This window comes from Vombatus ursinus, unplaced genomic scaffold, assembly GCF_900497805.2.
Source record: "Vombatus ursinus unplaced genomic scaffold, bare-nosed wombat genome assembly UNPS02014812.1, whole genome shotgun sequence".
NCBI classification, from domain to species: domain Eukaryota; kingdom Metazoa; phylum Chordata; class Mammalia; order Diprotodontia; family Vombatidae; genus Vombatus; species Vombatus ursinus.
Genome location: NW_020954590.1, coordinates 62,193,242 through 62,212,920, shown reverse-complemented (window position 1 = coordinate 62,212,920; position 19,679 = coordinate 62,193,242). Strand labels below are relative to the sequence as shown.

General features: G+C 40.1%; 1 protein-coding gene across 1 annotated transcript; it reads right to left on the bottom strand.

Moving 5' to 3' along the window:
* Positions 1-2,518: 2,518 nt before the first annotated feature.
* LOC114054255 (transthyretin) lies at positions 2,519-9,567 on the bottom strand. The gene is made up of 4 exons (XM_027877434.1): positions 9,426-9,567; positions 7,740-7,876; positions 5,354-5,489; positions 2,519-2,788 (listed from the first exon to the last, which is right to left on the bottom strand). The coding sequence occupies exons 1-4, from the start codon at positions 9,492-9,494 to the stop codon at positions 2,681-2,683; spliced, it is 450 nt and encodes a 149-aa protein (XP_027733235.1). The 5' UTR covers positions 9,495-9,567; the 3' UTR covers positions 2,519-2,680.
* Between the last annotated feature and the right edge of the window lie 10,112 nt (positions 9,568-19,679).

Below are 19,679 nucleotides of genomic sequence, written 5' to 3'. Positions count from 1 at the left end.
GGGATCTATTTCAGAAGGTGATTGGTGGATTCTTTCAATGCCTACTTTGCCTTCTGGTTCCAAGATATCAGGGCAGTTTTCCTTGATAATTTCTTGAAAGATGCTGTCCAGGTCCTCCTTTTGATTATGGCTTTCAGGTAGTCCAATTATTCTGACATTGTCTCTCCTGGATCTGTTTCTAGGTCAGTTGTTTTTCCAATGAGGTATTTTACATTTTCTTCTATTATTTCATTCTTTTGAGTTTGTTTATTTGATTCTTGATGTCATTAGTGTCATAGAGTCATTAGCTTCCACTTGCTCAATTCTAGCTTTTAAGGAGTTGTTTTCCTCAGTTAGCTTTTGTATTTCCCTTTCCATTTGGCCAATTTTATTCTTTAAGAAGCTCAATTTTTCTTAATCTCTATCCACTTCATAGCACATTGTCTCTGATTCTCATAACTACCCTGTGAAGTAAGTACTATAGATATTATCATTACCTCTTTACAGATGAGGAAACTGAGGCAGAAAATGTTTAAGAAATGTATTAATGTCTCACACAGCTAGTAATGGTTAGAAATAGCATTTAAACCCAGATCTCTCTTGTGAGTTCAGATCTCTTATACCACACAATATCCAGCACAGCGTTAGGCTCTCAATAAAGATTTGTTCATCTTGTCTTCCAACATCTTGTCATATACACTCTGGGGACACCTTAGTTCAGTCCCTATCTCTTATCTTGATTATTGCTGCAGCCTTTTAGTTTGTTTCCCTGCCTTCAGTCTTTCTCCATTCCAATCCATCCTAAATACTGCTGCCAAAGTATTTTGCCTTAGTCTCACATCTGACCAGATCATTTCCCTACCTAATCAACTCCAGTGGCTCCCTATTGCCTCTAGGATAAAATACAAATTCTTCTCCTTAGCTTGTAAGGCCCTAGACAACCAGGTCCCCACCTTTCTTTCCAGCCTTATTGGACATTACTCACCCTCTCCTACTCTTTGATCCAGCCAAACTGGCCTTCTTGGTGTTCCTCATACAAGACACTCCATCTCCCATCTCTATAGCTTTGCACTGGCCACCCCACCTCCCCCATACCTGGAATGCATTTCTTCCTTTCCTCCACATCATAGGGCCTCTCTCTTACTTTAAGATGCAGCTCAGGCACCATCTTCTGCATGAAGCCTTTCCTGATCTTCCTCAACTTTTAGTGCCCTCCCTCCTAACTACTTTGTATTTAAGTATTTTGTGTATATTTGCACTTGTTAACTTTATACTGTACATAGTTTTATATGTGCTTCTGTCCTACCCATTAGAATATAAGCTCATTTTGAGTAGGGACTGTTTTATTCTTTGCACATGTATCCCCAGGTCCCAGTACAGTGATGGGCATATAGTAGATTGATTGATCGACAGGAGTAAGGGGTCACTGATTTATATCAGAGCTGCCAGAATCACAAGAGAGTCTCCCTTAGTCCTGCCACTACTATAGCAGGAAGGGCTGGAGCTGGGACTTACTCTGTAGCTCCCTTTCTGTGGCATTTGGGAACCACTTGCAAGAGGGAAGTCTTGGTTGAAGGAATCGCATGGGCTAGTGATCATCTGTACAGTGGTTTGGTGCTGAGGCAATTGACCTGCTATATAAAAAGTTGTTCCCAACAACACCAGTGAAGCCTAGAGGTAGATAAGGCATCACCTGCAGGCAGTAAGATGATTTAGAGGCAGATAAAGGAACAATGGCCTATCAGACGCAGGGAACCTGTGGCCTCAAGGCCATATGTGGTGCTCTAGGTCCTCAAGTGTGGCCCTTTGACTGAATCCAAACTTCACAGAACAAATCCCCTTAATAAAAGGATTTGTTCTGCAAAATTTGAACTCCATCAAAAGACACCACCCAAGGACCTAGAAGGCCACATGTGGCCTCGAGGCCACACATTCCCCACCCCTGACTAGGCTACCTTAAAGAAGACTCACTTATGAATACTTTTTCTAAAGGCTTGTGGAAAACTGGAAGTTTCTTCAACTTCCGATTTGTTACTGTGAGTTTACAGATGGCTCAGTAAAAATGAACTGAGCTGGAAGTGGAAGGTGGTAGAGTAGTTATTTCCGAATTCTTTTTGTTATGTTATGTTATGTCCTGGAAAATGTTGGTAATTGGGATTTCCCCCAAAGCTCCAGCCAGGGAATTTCCAGGTTTTCTTTTTTTTTTCCTGTAATAATGATAATAACTACTCACATTTTTATTGTGAGCTATTTAATTGAGCATTTTTCCCCCACAAGAACCCTTCAAGGTTAGTCATGTAAGTATTAGAATCCTCCTTGAAGACATGAAGACACCGAGGACTAGAGAAGTGAAGAGATTTGCCCAAGGTCATGGGGCTAAAAGGAGATAGAGTTCAAACTCAAACCTATGACTTCTAAGTCCAAGCTCAGTGCTTTTTACACTCTCGAACACTGCCTTCCCTGTTCTGGTGAGCTCAGGATCCTTTAGGGGAACTATTGTGGATACAGAAAAAGGAATCAAAATGCAGGAAACAGGAAGTGCTTTAGCAGGAATGGTTTATTGACTCTGCCCAAGTTAATAACAAAGTGAAAACGCTGCTTTGTGGAAAAATGTGATACTATTAGCTCCATAAAAGGTGGTCCTTTCTCCCCTGCCGAACCTCTATTAATGGCTGTTGCCACAGAGAAAAATGACATTTGTTTACTCCTTTGGGTTGCTGACTATAGCTGTGGTTGAAAAGGAGTATGGACTCAGTTGGGCAGCAATGGTATAATGACGATGACCAGCATCATTGGCGGTGAACACCACCTGGAAGGCAAAGGAACCATCATTAGAATTAGTGCCTGGAGAGTGAAGAATATGGAGAATCAATTAAAAATTTCTGTGGCAGGAACTTTCAGGCAGGTTTCCTCTTCCCTCATAATTTGCTCACTCTTTTACAATATGAGAAATTTTCCTAACAAGAAGAGCAGTGCTAGAAAATGAAATGAAGTAGTGAAGGTCCTGTCTATAGAGTTTGTGAAGGAGAAAGTGGGGGAAGGGGGGAGAAAAACTCCATTGCTGGATGTGTTATGGATTCATGTTGCAAGTATGAGCTGGATAATGGGGCCTCTGAGGTCCTTTCTAATTCTGCCATTCTGTGATTGCTAGACAAATTCCCTGGGTGGGCTGGCTTTTGCAGAAAGGGGTGGTATCATTTTTTTTTTGTTAAAAGTTTGGAAGGGTTTGAACAAGGAATGGAAATCCAAATATTTTATTGACTCAAGCTACTGACCTTATGTTCCCTCCTTGGAGAAAAGGAAAACAGTTCCTCCCCAATACAAAGAAGAAAAAAAAGAGACGTAGTCTTTGTTTTCAAGGACTTTGTAGTTTACTATATATTAATACTAATAAAACTTAGAATTAAATAAGTGTCTTTATCTGTTCTCTCCTCTCCTGCCCCCAACTTTCTCTTTAGTAGAGATGTGGAAGAAGCCTATTTTAGACATGGGGACTACTGTGGGCACAAATGAATAGAGACAGAAGACTACAGGGGGTGGCACAATGCGATTTGGATGGGAAGAGGGTGAAATAAAGCTGGAAAAGTAGCATGGAACCAGACTTGGGAGGTCTTTGAATGCCAGAATCAGAAGTTTTTATTTTATCCCATATTCAGAAGGGAGTCACCAAAGGCTTTTAAGGTAGAAAGAAAAGTCTCATAGTCAAGACAATGCCTCAGGAAGATTATCTTTTCAGATATATGAAGGATGTATTAGAGAGGAGAGAGACTAATGGCTGGAAGACCACCTGGGATGTTATAACAATAATCCAGAGTCCCAAAGTAGGGCAGTGACTGTGGCAATGGAAAAGAGGAGACAAATATAAGAGAATGCAGATGGAGGAGGAGGAATGGGGAATGGTGAGAGAGGAAAAAAGAGTCAAATATGACTCTGAACATTGGGGCCTGGGTGAGAAATTTTAGAAGGCTTCCTCAGTAGAAGTAGGAAAAATGGAAGAGGGAGACAGGTTTACAGGAGAGGATGATGAGTTCCATTTTGCCCATGTTGACTTAGAGGTGTCCAGGTGGAGATATCCAGCAAGAAGTTGGAGAGTTAGGTCTGGAATTTAGGGAAGATATTGGAGCTAGATGTGCCAATTTGGAAGTTTGTTAGATGGGATATCAGGATAAAGAGAAAGGTTTTATGTTCTTTGTTTTTAAGGATAGTGGAGATCTAAGCATGTTTAGAGGCAAACAGGAAGAAGTCAACAGAGAGGAAGCAAATGGAGATGAAAGAAAGTGTGGGGCTAGTTGCTTTCAGAAGACAGGAGACGTGACCAAGGCTGAGGTGGAAGAGGGCTAACCTTTGCAAGGGAGACTATCACTTCATCTTCTCAGACTGAAGGGAAGAAAATGAGATTTTGAGGTTTAGAGGGAGGGAGACAAAGGAACACATGATAGAGTCCATCAATCTTTTGCATGAAGTGAAAGGCAAGGCTATTTGTTGAAGGTGAAGGAGATTGTATGGCATTGGAAACTTGAGGAGAGATCAGAAGGATGGAAAGAGCCTCTCTAGGGAGCAATAATATCAATATGATCTTTTTTAAAGGATCAGTGTACCTCTGTGAGGGTCTAGCTGAAGAATAAGAATTTGTTGCAGAGGCAGTCAAGATTTTTTGCAGCTTTTCGTGTATAATTTTGAAATCCAGCACTTTCAAATCTTATTTAACCTTGACCAAGACAGTGTAGGAATTTCTTCATGGGGACAAAGGAGACAGGAAGGAGAAGAAAGAGAGGAAGGAGAAGAAGTGAGAGAAACCTTTCGTAAATTAGTTCTCTAGTAGCTTTGCAGACAAAGGACAAGGGAGCTTTGGGAACAAGGGTGCTGGTAGTCTTATAACCAACTACTCTATGCACTGCTGAGGGGGGTGGACCTTGCACTACTTTTATAACTGGTTTTTGTTATCAAACTGAAGAACAAATATTTATTACACACACAAAAACTGTGATATTGAATAGAAAGCAAAAACATCTTAGGTGCCACTGACTGCTACAAATAAGAAATAGAAATTCTGAAATCAAATACATCTGAACCAAGGTAAAATAATGCAATTCTGCTTGGTCGTTAGTTAGTCAAAATTTTATTTCTCATGACAACTCCATCAGAGGACCCAAACTAGGGTTGTCTCACTGACTCAAGAAAATACTTCATGGGCCTGACTGACTTTAGGGTAAATTTGGTAGTTTCTAGACATTAGTTTTCAAAGGTGAACCACAAATGGACTCTTGCATTTTTCTTTCCCTAGATGAACTCAGAAGTATATTAGTGTATACATAGTACTTTACCCTTTATCACCTGAATCAAAAAGAGAAACCCAGGATTCCATTATACTCACATCTGCATACTCATGGAATGGGGAAACACCAAGGGCTTTCCAATAGGAGATGGTGTCAAATTCCACTTTGTATAAACCCTCTCCAAATTTGTCATCACTTGTGAGTTCATGGATCTCTCCATTGTCATTGGTTTTCCTGGACAATGTAAAAGTGAATGTTAAATAGTGTGTGGCTCTATAGGCATCAAGGAAATAATTAGCAAGATGACACTAACACTGGTAAAATAGAATTATGTACATAATATAACCCAAACTACATTTCTGCTATTTAATTTCAGTCACTTCACTGGGGTTGTTTCAATAAGGGCACCAGATGTTTATGAGGCGTATAACGAAAAAAAAACCCTCATTATTTCTAGTCTAGAATATTATTTTCCTTTGTGTTGGAGGTGGAGAAAATATTCATGCATATTCATGCAGGAGTCCCCAGTGCTTTGCAGAGGAGTAAGTGCTTAATCAATGTTTGTTGGATAGCATTATATAAAGTGAGCAGGTTGGATTAGAGGATCTCTGAGGCCCCTTCTAACTCTAAATCCTATGAGATGAATTGAGTAATTCAGTCTCCAAATGTGGTTCTCACACTGAGATTGCATTTTCCTCTCACATGCATGAGTTTTTTTTACAGTTCAGGGAGATTTAGATGTGCAAGGAGACACCTAAGGTACAAAAAAAAAGACAGGAAGCTTATCCCTTTATTTGCTTAGTCTCCACAGTTACTGATCTACAAATGGATTTTGTCTAGTTTTTGTTGTTTCCTAAAGGTAAAGTTCAGGATGAAGCCAATAACATCACATGGGCAAAGGATTCAAAGGTTGCAAGAAACAGAGGGACATGGAAAGTGGCTGTGTTCTTGATAGCTTTGCACCTTCTTTTTAGTCCTGTCTTTGATTGTTTTAATCTTTCTTCTAATATAGAAAGAATAACTCAAATTGGATGGATTATTTTCTTTTCCTTGACAAGTCATTTTCGTACCAAGCATCTGAATTCTCTGTTGTTAGAATGGCATCACCTGCTTAGAATACTCTATTGGCCTACTTTTCAAGTTCTACTTGGCATTTGTGTAGACAAAAATGAACAGACAAATACAAATTCAATTAAAATCCCCTCAAGAAAATAGACTTTCTAATGATGGGTGAAGAATCATAATGTGGCTATTACAGATTCAATTAAATCACAAAAGTACTCCTTCCAAGAGGCTTAAATACTAAACAGCTTCTCTTCTTCCATTTGGTTCTGTAAGGCTAGGTTGGCTGCTCTGTCTTTGGACAGAGGTTTATTTAGGTTTATTAATAGGTGCAGTGATTTCTGTGAAAAGTTTCAAGGGTAGGGATGCCTTGGTGAGCGGGATTTAGAACTCACTTTTATATTGAATGGCAGGTGTTACCTGGCAGTGGATTATAGAATCATAGATTCAGAGCTGGAAGGGATCTTAGAGGTCATTGAATCCAATCCCCTCATTTTACAGATGAGTAAACTGAAGTCCAGAGAGATTAAGTGATTGCCCAGGAACACATATTTACCTAGGTCTCAGGTGGGATTTGAGCCTGTGTCTCTAACAGGTTTTTGAGGTATCTAATCGAGCACTAGCCTGAGAGTTGAGACTTGAAATTTAGTTCCAGCTCAGCTGCTTACTAGCGGTATGAGCTTGAATAAGAAATTTCATCTCTCTGGGTCTTATCTGCAAAATGAGGATTAAAAACATTTACATAACCTACCTCCAAAGATGGCTATGAGTAGTAAAAAAAGATAATGTCTATAAATCTTTTTGTGAAGTATAAAGAACTCTATGGAAATCTGGGATTTCATGAACATGGATACTCCCTCCACTGATTTAAATCACAATTCTTTTATGCCTGAGTAATGGACTTCGTGAGACATTTGTGGCAATCTTCTGATGATCTTTCTATATAGGATTTACAATTTTTGAGGGCAGGGATTATTTCATCTTTGTGGCCCAGTGCCTAGTAGTCTTGGTATACTAGATGCTTAATAAATATTTGTTCATTGATTGAACCCCTGTGAAATGACCTAGGCTGGTCTTCAGATGACAGGCATATAATACAGTCCATCACTGGACCTGAACTAATAGCCTCTCCAGCTTGGTGGGACCTTCTGGAACTTTGTTGTCTGCTGACAATATGATTGGGGAACCCAGGATTGACTCCGTACTAAAAAAAATGAGCAAGCATTTGTCCCAAAGTGATGCCTCTGTCCCCTTTACAAATGTTTGCTGTTAGATACGGGATGATAGCATTTTCTTTCCCTATGTGAATGTCTCACTCTCTGACAAATGGTAGAGAAGCAACTGGAAAAATTAACAACCAGAGTCCACATCTATATAATGGATGTAAATCATTTTTGCAAAAAGTAGGTGCTTGTCACTTACCCAGCTGCAAAGAGCTCCCAAGTTTGCGCTTCAGTTTTTTTGAACACTTTCACATCCACATTGGCTGCTGGTCTTCCTCGGACTGCATCAAGAACTTTAACCATCAGAGGGCACTTGGAATCGTCACCTCCATGGACCTGTAGAATGCAACAGAAAAACTCAGTGCGGGGGTTGGAAACCTGAAGTGAGATAGGCAAATGTATGCTTTCCTACTTCTTAGTAGTACCTAAAATGAGCTTTGAGTCCCATTGGAAGGCTGTTTCTCATGTATGACCAGCTTTTGCCCTGGGCTGTCTTGCTGCTGCAGCAGTACCTACAAAGCTCTTAGAGATGCTGAACAAATCAAGCCCATTCATCTAGATTGCATTCCTAGTCAAACCTGTGGTAGGAGTTGCCCCAGAAAGTATTGGATAATTTAATTATTTAATGGGGCACCTGGGTGGTGTAATGGATATTAATGGACTTGAAGCAGGGAAGCCCTGAGTTTGAATCCCACCTCAAACACTTACTAGTTGTGTGACCCTAGGCAAGTCACTTAATTGCTCCCAGCCTCAGTTTCCTCATCTGTACAATGGGTATCATACTGGCACCGACCTCACAGAATTGTTACAAGGATCAAATGAGATAACATAAGTAAAGAGCTGTGTAAACATTAAAGTGCCATGTAGGTGATGATGATGATGATGATGGTGATGACAATAATGATGCCTTCATAGTAACTTTAGAATTAATGGCATGTACTTTTTAAACATTGGATAATGATAGCTAAGACTTATAAGTTTTGAAAAGCATTTTACATATGTCATCTCATTTGATCCTCATAATAACACATAAAGTAGGTGTTACTGTTAGCTCCATTTTACAGATAAGGAAATTGAGGACAAATGAGGTTAAGTGACTTACCCAGGGTCACATAGCTAGGGTCTGAGGCAGGGTATGAACTCAGGTCTCCACAGTATGCAACCCTCCTTCTCAGGTAATTTTTTACAGTAGATGAAAGAATTAGGTAAGTATATGATTGAAACTTTATCCCTTCCAAATCAAGAATCTTCTAAGGTTCAATAAGTATATCACAGAATCACAAAATCTCCAAGTTGGAAGCAAACTTAGGGGCCATGAAAACCTGTACTTGAGTGAGACTCCCTTCTACAACATACCTGACGAGGGTCATCTAGGATTTACTTAAAGACTCCAGAGAGACGGAGTCCCCTCCAGCTTAAGGCAGCTCAGTCCACTTTGGGACAGCTTTAAGTTTTTAGAAGTTCTATTGCCTTCTGGGCCAGGGAGATATGTTATGTAGGCAAAGGATTGCAGTATAGTCTCATCTACATTTGTTCTCCATGCAGAAATTTCACAAAGGCCAGGTCCCCTGGAAAACTAGCATTCATTCCACTCCTATTTCCATTATTCATTGGCAATTACTGAGGCACCAACTGCTGTAAGAAGCAGTAAGAACACAGCAGAGAATATTAACTCCCTGCTCAATTCAATTGACGTTTGATGGAACTTAACCCTCTCTGGGGATTACTTCAATTTAATTGCATTTTAAAAGATTTAAAAGATTAAAAGGCCATTAATTATAAAAATGTTAAAAAGTAACTTAGCCAGAAGTTACCATTTTTACCTTGTCCACTGTGGATATGAGAGGCTTACCACAAAAGGATGACTTTCAGTAACCAAACTCACCTCAGGTGCAGCCTCAGACACAAACACCAGTCCAGCAAGGCAAAGGAACAGCAGGGAATGAAAAGCCATTTTGCTGGTAAGGAACAAATCTCTGTGCCAGCTTCTCCCAGCTTGGGGCTTTTATACCCCAGTCCTTTGCGTTAAGCTGCTTATCCTTGCCTAAAGGACCTCAAATCTGCTGATTCTGATTATTTACCTAGTCAACAGTAAGGGAATAAGTAACTCACTCAAATATGAACCTTGTCTGGAGAGATTAGGCTGTCAGAACATTCTCTCTGTGGAAAATTGCTAGGATTCATTTTCTTGTAATAAAAGAATCCATTTTCATTGGAATGCCATTGGAGATTGGATTATATCAGAATTATTGGATTATATTGGAATACCATTGGATAAATAACATTGGATATTTTTGTGTGGAATATCATTCTTAGCAGATTAAAAGACTCAAAGGGTTTAGAGTTGGAAGGGAATCTGTAGATCATCAAGTTGAGCTTTTTCATGTAACAGAAGAGGAAACTGAGGCCAAGGAAGGCTTGGCCAAGGTTATACAGGTAATAAGCAGCATAGTTACTACTGTAACTGTAACCTAGGATTCAAACCCAAGACGATTCAGATACATAAACTGTGCAACCCTAGGCAGGTCACTTAAGTTTTCTGTGCCTCATTTTCCTCATCAGTAAAACGATGGGCTTGGACTTGATGATCTCTGAGTTTTCTTTTATCTTTAACTGTGTGATCCTGTGATTCCATGACCTCTAACTTCATACTCAAGGCTCCTGCTCTTAGATCATGGTCTTGGTTTGTTCCTTTTATAGCCCCTGTCTATTCCCGTGTTTCTCTCGCTCTGTTCATTTTAGTACGAAGATGGAATCTACAGATGAATTTTTTCCCCTTCAACCACAGTGTTCATCTCTCTATGCTAAAATGGACTGCATTAAAACACATCACATGCCTTGATATATGATGATGAGCCTGCAGAGAAACCCACCCCACCTTCCTATGACAGCGTCTGAATGTAAAAAAGGTTTAGTTTTAGCCAAACTATTTCACCAGAATGCTTTGCATTGTCTGCATTTTCTCTCTGAATTTTTTGTACTTCCCACACAAAGACTACCTAAGGCCAAGGTAAAATGTCTCATGCCTCACAAGGATTGGTAAGAATGAGCAGCTGAGGCAGCCAGAGCCAGTGACCATCCAGCATCTTCTCTTCCCGGGCACACTCAGCCCTAGCCTGACCACCTGCCTTCTGTCAGAATCAGAATTGCAGGGGTGTGATCAGACAGCTGTTAGAACTGGAGGCAGTGATTACCATAACATTATATTCATCCTGACAGCCTTGCAAGCCCAGGAATTGAAATCATCTGATAGCATTTATCAAGTGCCAACCCATGTGTGATGCTGTTTTAAGTGCTATACTGAGTAACTGAGAGAGAGCTTGTCCCCAGTGGAGACACTGACATAGGCAAATATTGTAGAGGACACAGAGCAGAAGAAAAATACTAAACAAATATTTGACCAGGGGATGGACATTTTGGAGCCAGTCCATTGTTAAATTTTCTATGTGAGCAGTTACACCTCAGATATTGGCAAGAGCTTGGTTTATTATTTTGTTGATTGTCCAGACTTAAGAAAGTATTAACAATGCAAATCCAACTTGGAAGTGTGTATGCATATATTCCCTCCTCCTCCCAATTGCTTTTTACAGGCAGCTAGGTAGCATAATGAATAGAGTGCTGGGCCTGGAGTCAGGAAGACCTGAGTTCAAATTCAGCCTCAGATACTTCCTAGCTGTGTGACCCTGGGCAAGTCACTTAACTTCTGTCTGCCTCAGTTTCTTCAACTATAAAATAGGGATCATAATAACACCTCCCACACAGGGTTGTTGTGAGGATCAAATGAGAAGACATTTGTAAAAGCTTAGCATAGTGTGGCACTACATAAATGCCTTTTCCTTTCCCTTTCCCCTCTCTAAAGCTGGTTATTAAACATTTATGAACACATCCCTATATAGCTCTATAAACATTATTTGAATACAGTAGTAGAAGAATCAGGAAATGGAATCATCACTAGACTGCAGGCTAATTATATAATAACAGTAGTAATAATAACCAGCATTTATATAGCACTTTAAGGATTGCAAAGTTCATTACATCCATTTCTCATATGAGCCTTACAATACCCCTGGGTAAGAGCCATCAGAAGCCCAAAGTCCAATAAGGGGAGGCCTCGAGGAAGTCCTCATCTTTCCTCTGATCTGCGGAGAATTATCATACAAATGGAGGTGGAAGAGAACTCAGAGGCACAACCTAAGTTCAATCACCTAGTTATACTCCCTCATTTTACAAATAAGGAAACTAGGGTTCACAGAGACCACATGGATAGAATGTAACAGAGCCAGTGATCAAAACTATGTCCTTTGACGCAGACTCCATCATTCTAGAAAGAGTCAAAGATGGGGAAAACTAAGCAGTTCTACCAAATTTGTGCTTAGTTTGGGTCGATGATAGTATATTCAGTTTGAGATGGTTTGGCGATAGAGTATTAAATGGAGTATTATTCAAGATAAACGAATCTGCCTGTAATCTGCATGTGACTAGTGAAATTCATGGGATTGTGGCAGGAGCTGTGGAGATGGCTGTGAGGATGGGTCAAACGCCTCCACCTGCCAGGAGGGCTAGAGACTTCCTGGGTGAATGGGGGCAGTCCTAATGAGGTATCCAGATGCAGAGAGAGTTTGAGGGGGCAGAGAGCAAGTGCTTTAAAGTCAATTTTCAATTTTCTTTTTTTCCAGCTATGTGTCACTGTCTTCTGCTTTTGAAGGCATCCCTACTGATAGGGTTACACCTTGTCTGGGTAACTGGAATGAAAAAGACCATTAAGACTTCTGTAGTTCTCTTATTATTCCAGTTGATTAGTGAGTGTTGCTGGGATCCTCAGCTGTTTGAGGACTCATCCAACCCTCTGACTCATAATAAACAGGTTCATTTCTTGTCACAGAGAAAATATTAGCACCTACCTCAGTAAGGATCAAATGAGAACATATGGAAAGCACTTTACATACCTGGAAGCATTATGTAAATACTAGTTATTATTCCTAAATTATTATCTGAATATCTCCAACCTTTGGTCAAGCACGAGTCACCACTAATGTCTTCTTTCACCCTTGTTTAAGAGGTCAGCTGTTAGAATCAGAGAGGTCAACTGTTCAGCTAGATCAGTCTGACCAGTTAGGTTAAACACATAGGGAATATGGGTCAGAGGTGAGACCTGAACTCAGGTGTTCCTGACTCTGGCTTTTTATCCACTACCTCATGTTACCTGAAAAAATATAATCTTGGGCAGCATAACGTCCACAAGAAAAGGAGGGATAAGCTCTTTGTCTGCCTTTGTTAGATCATATCTGGGATACTGTGTTCAATTTGGATGACACATTTGAGGAAGGCCATAACCAAATCGGAGTGCAGCTGTAGGAGGCCAAGTAGATGAGAGAATTGGAGGCCGATGACGCCATGTGAAGATTGGGTGATGGAACTGGAGGTGTTTAGTCTGGAGACTTCTAATGCGATTGATAGCCCTCTTCAAGAGTTTGAAAAGCTTATGTAGAAGAGCCCCAGAAGGCAGGACAAGAAACTGCAGGAAAAGAGATTTCACTTTGATGTTAGGAAAACTTTCCTAGCAATTAGAAGCACTCAGAAATGGAATGAGCTGTCTCAAGAGGTGGTGGGCTCCCTGACACAAGAAGTCTCTAAGCAAAGGCTGAATGAACACCTTGGGGAATGTCATAGAGAGGATCCTTAGGTATGGGTTGGAGTAGATGATGGCTGGGGTCCCTGCCAGTTCTGAACTTTTCGTGATTCTGTGCACATAAGATTGAAAACAGATTTCAGAAATACTATTTTCCCATCTTTCCCTCACATCTTTTGTGGAGGAAGCCTGAGTGCTTTGAGCTCAATTTGCATCATCATATGTGTTAAATTTGAAATCCTTGCACATTAATCATTTGTCAAATTGCATTGAGAAATGGTGACAAGGGAACATTTATCTCAGGCCCACAGCAAATTACCAGCATTGTTGTTTCTTGACCTCCGAATGTCTACCTATAGAAAAGTGCCAATGGAATTCCTCCAAGTATGTCTGAAAATTGGTGAATAGAATCTAAATCATAAAGCTCCTGAAGGAGGAAGAATAGCTCAGTGGAACTGCCCCTTCAGAAATCTCAGCTGATAGGAGTTTGACATAGAATCCTTCATGTGGTTCGAAGCATTGGCTATGTAGAGGCCCAGGATGTACTCCAATGGAGCAGGGATGCTCATGGCATGACTGACCCTACCTGCCTCCATGACTCTTATCCCTGGAATCTCTTTATCATGTATAGAGTCGCTTAATAATATGTAAATTTGCAATTTCTAATATGTTGGAGAGTTGTACATTTTTAATTGTCATTTGTGTGCAATGTGTCTTCTTGGTTGTACTGTAATTTATAATAATAATAATGATAATGACAGCTAGATTTATGCACTTTATGGTTCACAGAGCACTTTATAAATATTAACTCCTTTTGTTCTCACAACAACCTTGAAAGGAAGGTGCTGTTATTATTTCCATTTTACAGATGGGAAAACTGAGGTGAACAGAGTTTAAGTGACTTGCCCAGGGTCACACATCTAGTTAGTGGCTGAAGCGCGATTTGAACACAGGTCTTCCTAACTCCAGGTTCAGCACTCTATCCTCCGCTGTCTAGTTTTCATACTGGAATATTAAATGGTGATTAGGGTTAGTCTGGTGGATGGTGGGAAGCTAAGTCCTGCCATGGACTCAAGAATAATTGTATAATAAAGAGCTTTGCCCCATTTTGAAGGAATTTTAGGCAGGTGAGGGGTTCCTAGGGTGGGAAGGACCTTCCCTTTGTTACCTGTGAAATCACACTAAACTTACGAGACCCACGTTGAATGTCAGTCTTATTTCATTCTTCTAAAGTTTTCATTCTCTTTCCCTAAATGTTTCTCTGGGAAGAAGAGTGAAGGCTGGCCTAGCATTGACTGCTGGAGGGCCCCTACTTCATGAGCTGCTAAGAGGGAAGGTTACATCCTGTCATCACTGCTTCTGTCCAGATAAAGCCCCTGGAGTCTGGAGCTCATCTTTCTCTTTGCTTCAGCTGCTCTAGCCCCTCCCTTTGTGTCCTTTCCTTGCCTTCTTCCCTGCTTGAGAATAGATGGTTTTGTCTCTTCCTCAGTTCAGACTTCCCGCTTGTTCTCCCCAAACCCCAAGGCTTCCAACTGTCACGAATCCAGAGTCCAGTCTCTCTCTACTGTGCTATCATTCCTGCCTTGGATCTTTGCCTTCCAGCCACCTGAAGCCTCATAACTCAGGGTTCTGTCCCCTCGTGCTCTTTAGCACCTGTTCCCAGAAAGGGCAGTGACTCACCCAGAGTATTGTTGAAGAGGAAACATGATATAGACCAGTCATTGTAGCTCTAGGTCTAGCAGTCAGTAGAGTTTTTGATTTGAAATCAGGAAAACCTGAATTCAAATCCCGCATCAGACACTCACTAGCTATGAGTCACTGGGTAAGTCATTCATCCTTTCTGTGCCTCAGTTTTCCTATCTGTAATAGCACCTACCATTCAGGGTTGTTATGAAGACCAAATGAGATGATGTATGTAAAGAGCCTTGAAAACCTTATAGTGCAATATAAATGCTTGTTATCAATAATAGTCAAGAGGATATATGATATATATAGTAGCGATTCTCAATTTGTGTGGACTGTGTGTCTTTGGGATACTCTTAGAGTTCTTGCAACAGGTCTACACATCCATAAACAATTATATCTTCCATCAACTGAATAGATATACAACTTCTGAAATGTATGATATCATAATTAATAAAATGCATTATAAGAGCATTTTTGAATTCTTAATAGCTTTTAGCCATTTCATGTTTTCTTAACCAGCAACTGTAACAGTACAGCTACCATGCGGTGGTGGTGGGAGAAGCGGCTAAAGAAATCTAACACTAATAAGTTTTCTTTATATTTGAAAAGGTTGGGAGACGCTCATGCAGCAAAAAGAGCATAGGACTGAGAACTGCTATACAATGTTAGTGAGGAGTGAGGAGACTTGGAGTCAGGAGGACCTAGGATCAAGTTCTGCCTTTCACACTTATTAGTCATGTGACCCTGGGTAAGTTAGTTAAACTCCATAGTTCAGCAAAATCCCTCTGATGTCTACCAATTCGTAGAGGGGATGTGATCTGCACCGGCATGTAGAAAGTTCTTTACCCCAGGTGAGAGTGACTATGAATATGTCTCTTCCTCCGTAATTGGTTGCTAAAGGAAATTATAGATATTTGTAGGCTTATTAATAAATTAACCAGCAAATATATTTTGAATACCTATTATGTACCAGGCACTGTGTTAGGGCATACAGACAGACAGAAGTGAGGAAGTTTATTACAAAGTTCATTTGAATCCATCTGGGAGCACCAAAGATATTCTACTCATAAAACAAACAAAATAAACAGTAGAAGGTCACATGTAAATTCTGAGTGGTACAAATAATTCTGAAGGTGAAGGAATCATCTTGGGCTGCAGTGATCAGTCAGAAAAGGAATGGGGAATAGTTGGAGAAAAGTCTAGAAAGGGAGGGTGGAGCCAGATTGTGAAGGAATTGGAATATTAGGCAATTTGGATTTTTCCAATATGCAAATGAAGGATTTTGATCCATTGAAGATTTTGAACAAGAGTGAATATTGTGAAAGCTGAATTTAACAATGGTATGCAGGAAGGATTGGAGGTAGAAAGCCTGGCTAAAAGATTATGACAGTCATCTGGGGGGTAAAAAAGATGATAAGCGTATGTAGGTGGAAAGGAAGGAACAGATGTGGGAAAATGAGCAGATCTTAAGGCATTGATTAGCTAAGTAGGGTGACAGGCAAAGGCAATGGATTGAATCTAGTAAGATAAAAGCATAAATGTAAGGCCTTATACTTGGGTTAAAAGCCCAATTTCACAAATATAAGATGGAAAAAGCATGGCTAAACAACAGTTTGCCTGAAAAATATCTGAGGGTGTTATAGAGCTGCAAGCTCAATATGAGTTAGTAATGGGATATGATAACCAAAACCAATTGAAGTGATCTCAAGGTATAACTAGGATAGAGCGCTGCCTGGAGCCTGGGAAACCTGAGTTCTAACATCGCTTCAGGTTACCCTGGGCAAGTCACTTAATCCTGTTTGCCTCTGTTTCCTCATCTGTAAAGTGAGCTGGAGGAGGAAATAGCAAACTGCTTTAGCGTCTTTGCCAGGAAAACCCTAAATGGGGTCACAAAGAGTTGGTCATGAATGAAACAATTGAACAACAACAGGCTACAGTAGAAATTCAGTGTCCAGAACAATAGAGGTCATTGTTCCACTCTACGCTGTCCCCATCAGATCATCCTAAGGGCTTTTTGTGTTCCATTCCGGATGCAACATTTTTGGAAGCACATTCATATTGGCTGCTATTATGAAATTATGACAGTGAAGGGCTTCTAGACCATATTCTAGAAAGAGGTGTAAAATGTAACTGGGAAATATTTGACAAAATAAATTAAAATATAGTACAACATAGATAATGTTTATTTGTGTTTTTCTTGAGTTTGATATCACTGCTCTAGAAGGCTTGCTGGTAGCAACTAGGCGTGTTCAGCCCAGATAAGGTTATGTGGATTAGATGGATTCCATAGCTGTCTGCAAATATATTTTTAATTCTTTTTATTTTTTAAAATTTTTATTCATTTTATTTTTAATTTATGGAATAAAACCAGCATTTCCATAACATAGTATAATAACAAATTGATTGCACATGAAACTGCAAATCTATTATGCACAGCTTGCTATTCCTTTTAAATATATAATAGTTATCATATAAATTTCTTTTTTTTCTTTTTTTTTAAGGGCTATTATGTGGAAGAGGGATTAGACTTATTCTCCTTGGCCCTGGAGGGAAGAAGTAGGAGCAATCAAATAATGAACAATCATTTATTAAGTGCCTACTATGTGCCAGTCACTATGCTAAGCACTAGGGATCTTGATCTTCCCAAAGCATACGTCTAAACTATAGCAACCCCTTCTTCATTCAGTAAAATCCAGTTTCTCCCTACTACCTCAAGGATTAAATATAAAATTCTCCTTTTGGCTTTTAAAGGCCTCCATAATCTGGCCCCTTCCTACATTTCCAGTCTTCTTACATCTTATTCCCCTCTACATATTCTAAGATCTATTGACACTGGCCTCCTTATTGTTCCTCACAGAAGATTTTCCATAACCCAATTCTGGGCATTTTTACTGTCTGTCCCCCAAGCCTGAAATGTTTTCCCTACTCCCCCTCATCTCCTAGTCCTGGTTTCCTTAAGTCTCAGCTAAAGTCCCACCCTCTGCATTCTTTCAGTTCCCCTCTATACTAATGCCTTCTTTAAGAGTCCCCATTTGTCCTGTATATGTTGTGTTCATAATTAATTACATTTTTTTCTCCATTAGCACATGAGCTCCTTGAGAGCAAGGACAGTTTTTTCCCTTTCTTTATATCCTTAGCGTAGTGCCCAGCACATAGTTGGTACTTAATAAATGCTAGTTGACTGAGGATACAAAGATAAAAAGCAAGATAGCTCCTGCCCTCCAGGAACTACATTCTACTTGGTGGAAAATGTGGAGAGGCAGATCCCCAGCCCGATGCAAGGTAAAAAGCAGAGCTAGCCAAAAGTGAAATGGGCAGTAGGTTACTTCTTACCAAAGGTTTTTAGCAAGGATTGGGGGATGTTGCAATGGATATTCCTGTGAGGGTATGCTTTGGACTTGACCTCTGAGGTCCTTCTGATTGAGATTCTGTGATTATGTGAACATGAAAGGTGGAAACTTGCCCTGTCATTCATGTTTCCTTATATTTGGTAGGATGCGGAAGGGCATATGAATGAGCAATAACTTTAAATACTACATGAATGAAAATCATTATTTATTTTTTTCCCCTGAATGAAACCGAATAGCACACGGAAATTGGACTGGTCTACTTCCATAGAGAAAACTTTAAGCTTCAGTAGGGTAGTGGATTTGTGATCTCATCAATGTCACTATTCCTTTAAACAGGTGACTCATCCAATTTGCCAGACACCCCACCCCACCCTCTGACTCTGGCTTTTTGAACATTTCATGGATGTCAGTCCAGCAAGCATCTGTTTGTCCATTATTTATCTTTCATCCTTGTAACATCTACATTTACTTGACCAGAGCTTTTACACAACTTTTTACAGGCAAGTCTGGTTAATTCCTGTGGCAGAGTTTCTAGAGCATGGCATCCTGAAAGTGTGAAATAAATAGGTTCCCTAACTGTTTACTATGGGGGTCCAGCCCAGCCCAGTAATGTGTACTACCAGCCAAACGTGTGGTTAGTGTCTATTTGACAAGAGCAGGAGCAATCTGGGCTGCACTTGAATAAGCACAAGTTTGTCATCTTTTTCAAAGAGTCCAAGATGAACTATTTGTTGATTTCAGTGGGTTAGGAAGCCCTGGGTACAAGCATTGACCAGGCTAGAGGCCAAAAGCAAATAGAAATATCCAAATCCAGCTTAGTACAACAGCAATGCTTTACTTGCTTAGGAATTCAGTGGAGGCACCCATTTGCTGGTCTCTGTTTGAAGACCTTAGACTGCAAGGTCACTGGGCAAAAGAGGTTTGTTTCTTCCAGGGAGGCTGGCCATGTCATTAACAGCTGGTACCACTAATGGATTCCCTCTGAACAAAACTTCTGTTCTTTCCCTTAATACATATTCAAGCTAACCAGCTAATCCTTCAGGCTAGACAAATGACTGCATGAGAAACAAAATTAATTTCTCCATAACTTTAATTGAATCACACACAAGCCCAGCTGGTGTCCTCCCCTTGGTTTGGCTCTGAGAATTGCTCTAAAGTTGTAATGAAGCTAAGTGATTTTGTTGACCCACTTAGCTTAGCTGCTTGCCTCCTGGCAGGTGGAGGTCACACAGGGGATTTGCATTCTTTTATCCTCCACCCAAAGGACATGTGAAAGCTCTTGCAACTTCTAGAAAAATGCAACCCCTTTTCATCTTGTGTAATGTATTTAGAAGAATGGTATGGTGGGTTCTAATTTAGGGTCTATGGACTACTAAGGGGTTCATAGATTTTGGGGTTGTGAATTGGGATGGTACAAAAATTACATCCTTATTTTCACTAACCTCTAACTGAAATTTAGCATTTCCTTCAATTA

Coding starts and splice junctions, on each gene's coding strand:
- LOC114054255 (XM_027877434.1), bottom strand. CDS start 9,494: ATGGCTTTTCATTCCCTGCTGTTCCTTTGCCTTGCTGGACTGGTGTTT. Junction 7,877..9,425: donor TGTCTGAGGCTGCACCTGAG/GTGAGTTTGGTT, acceptor TGCATTCTACAG/GTCCATGGAGGTGACGATTC. Junction 5,490..7,739: donor TGGGAGCTCTTTGCAGCTGG/GTAAGTGACAAG, acceptor TACATTGTCCAG/GAAAACCAATGACAATGGAG.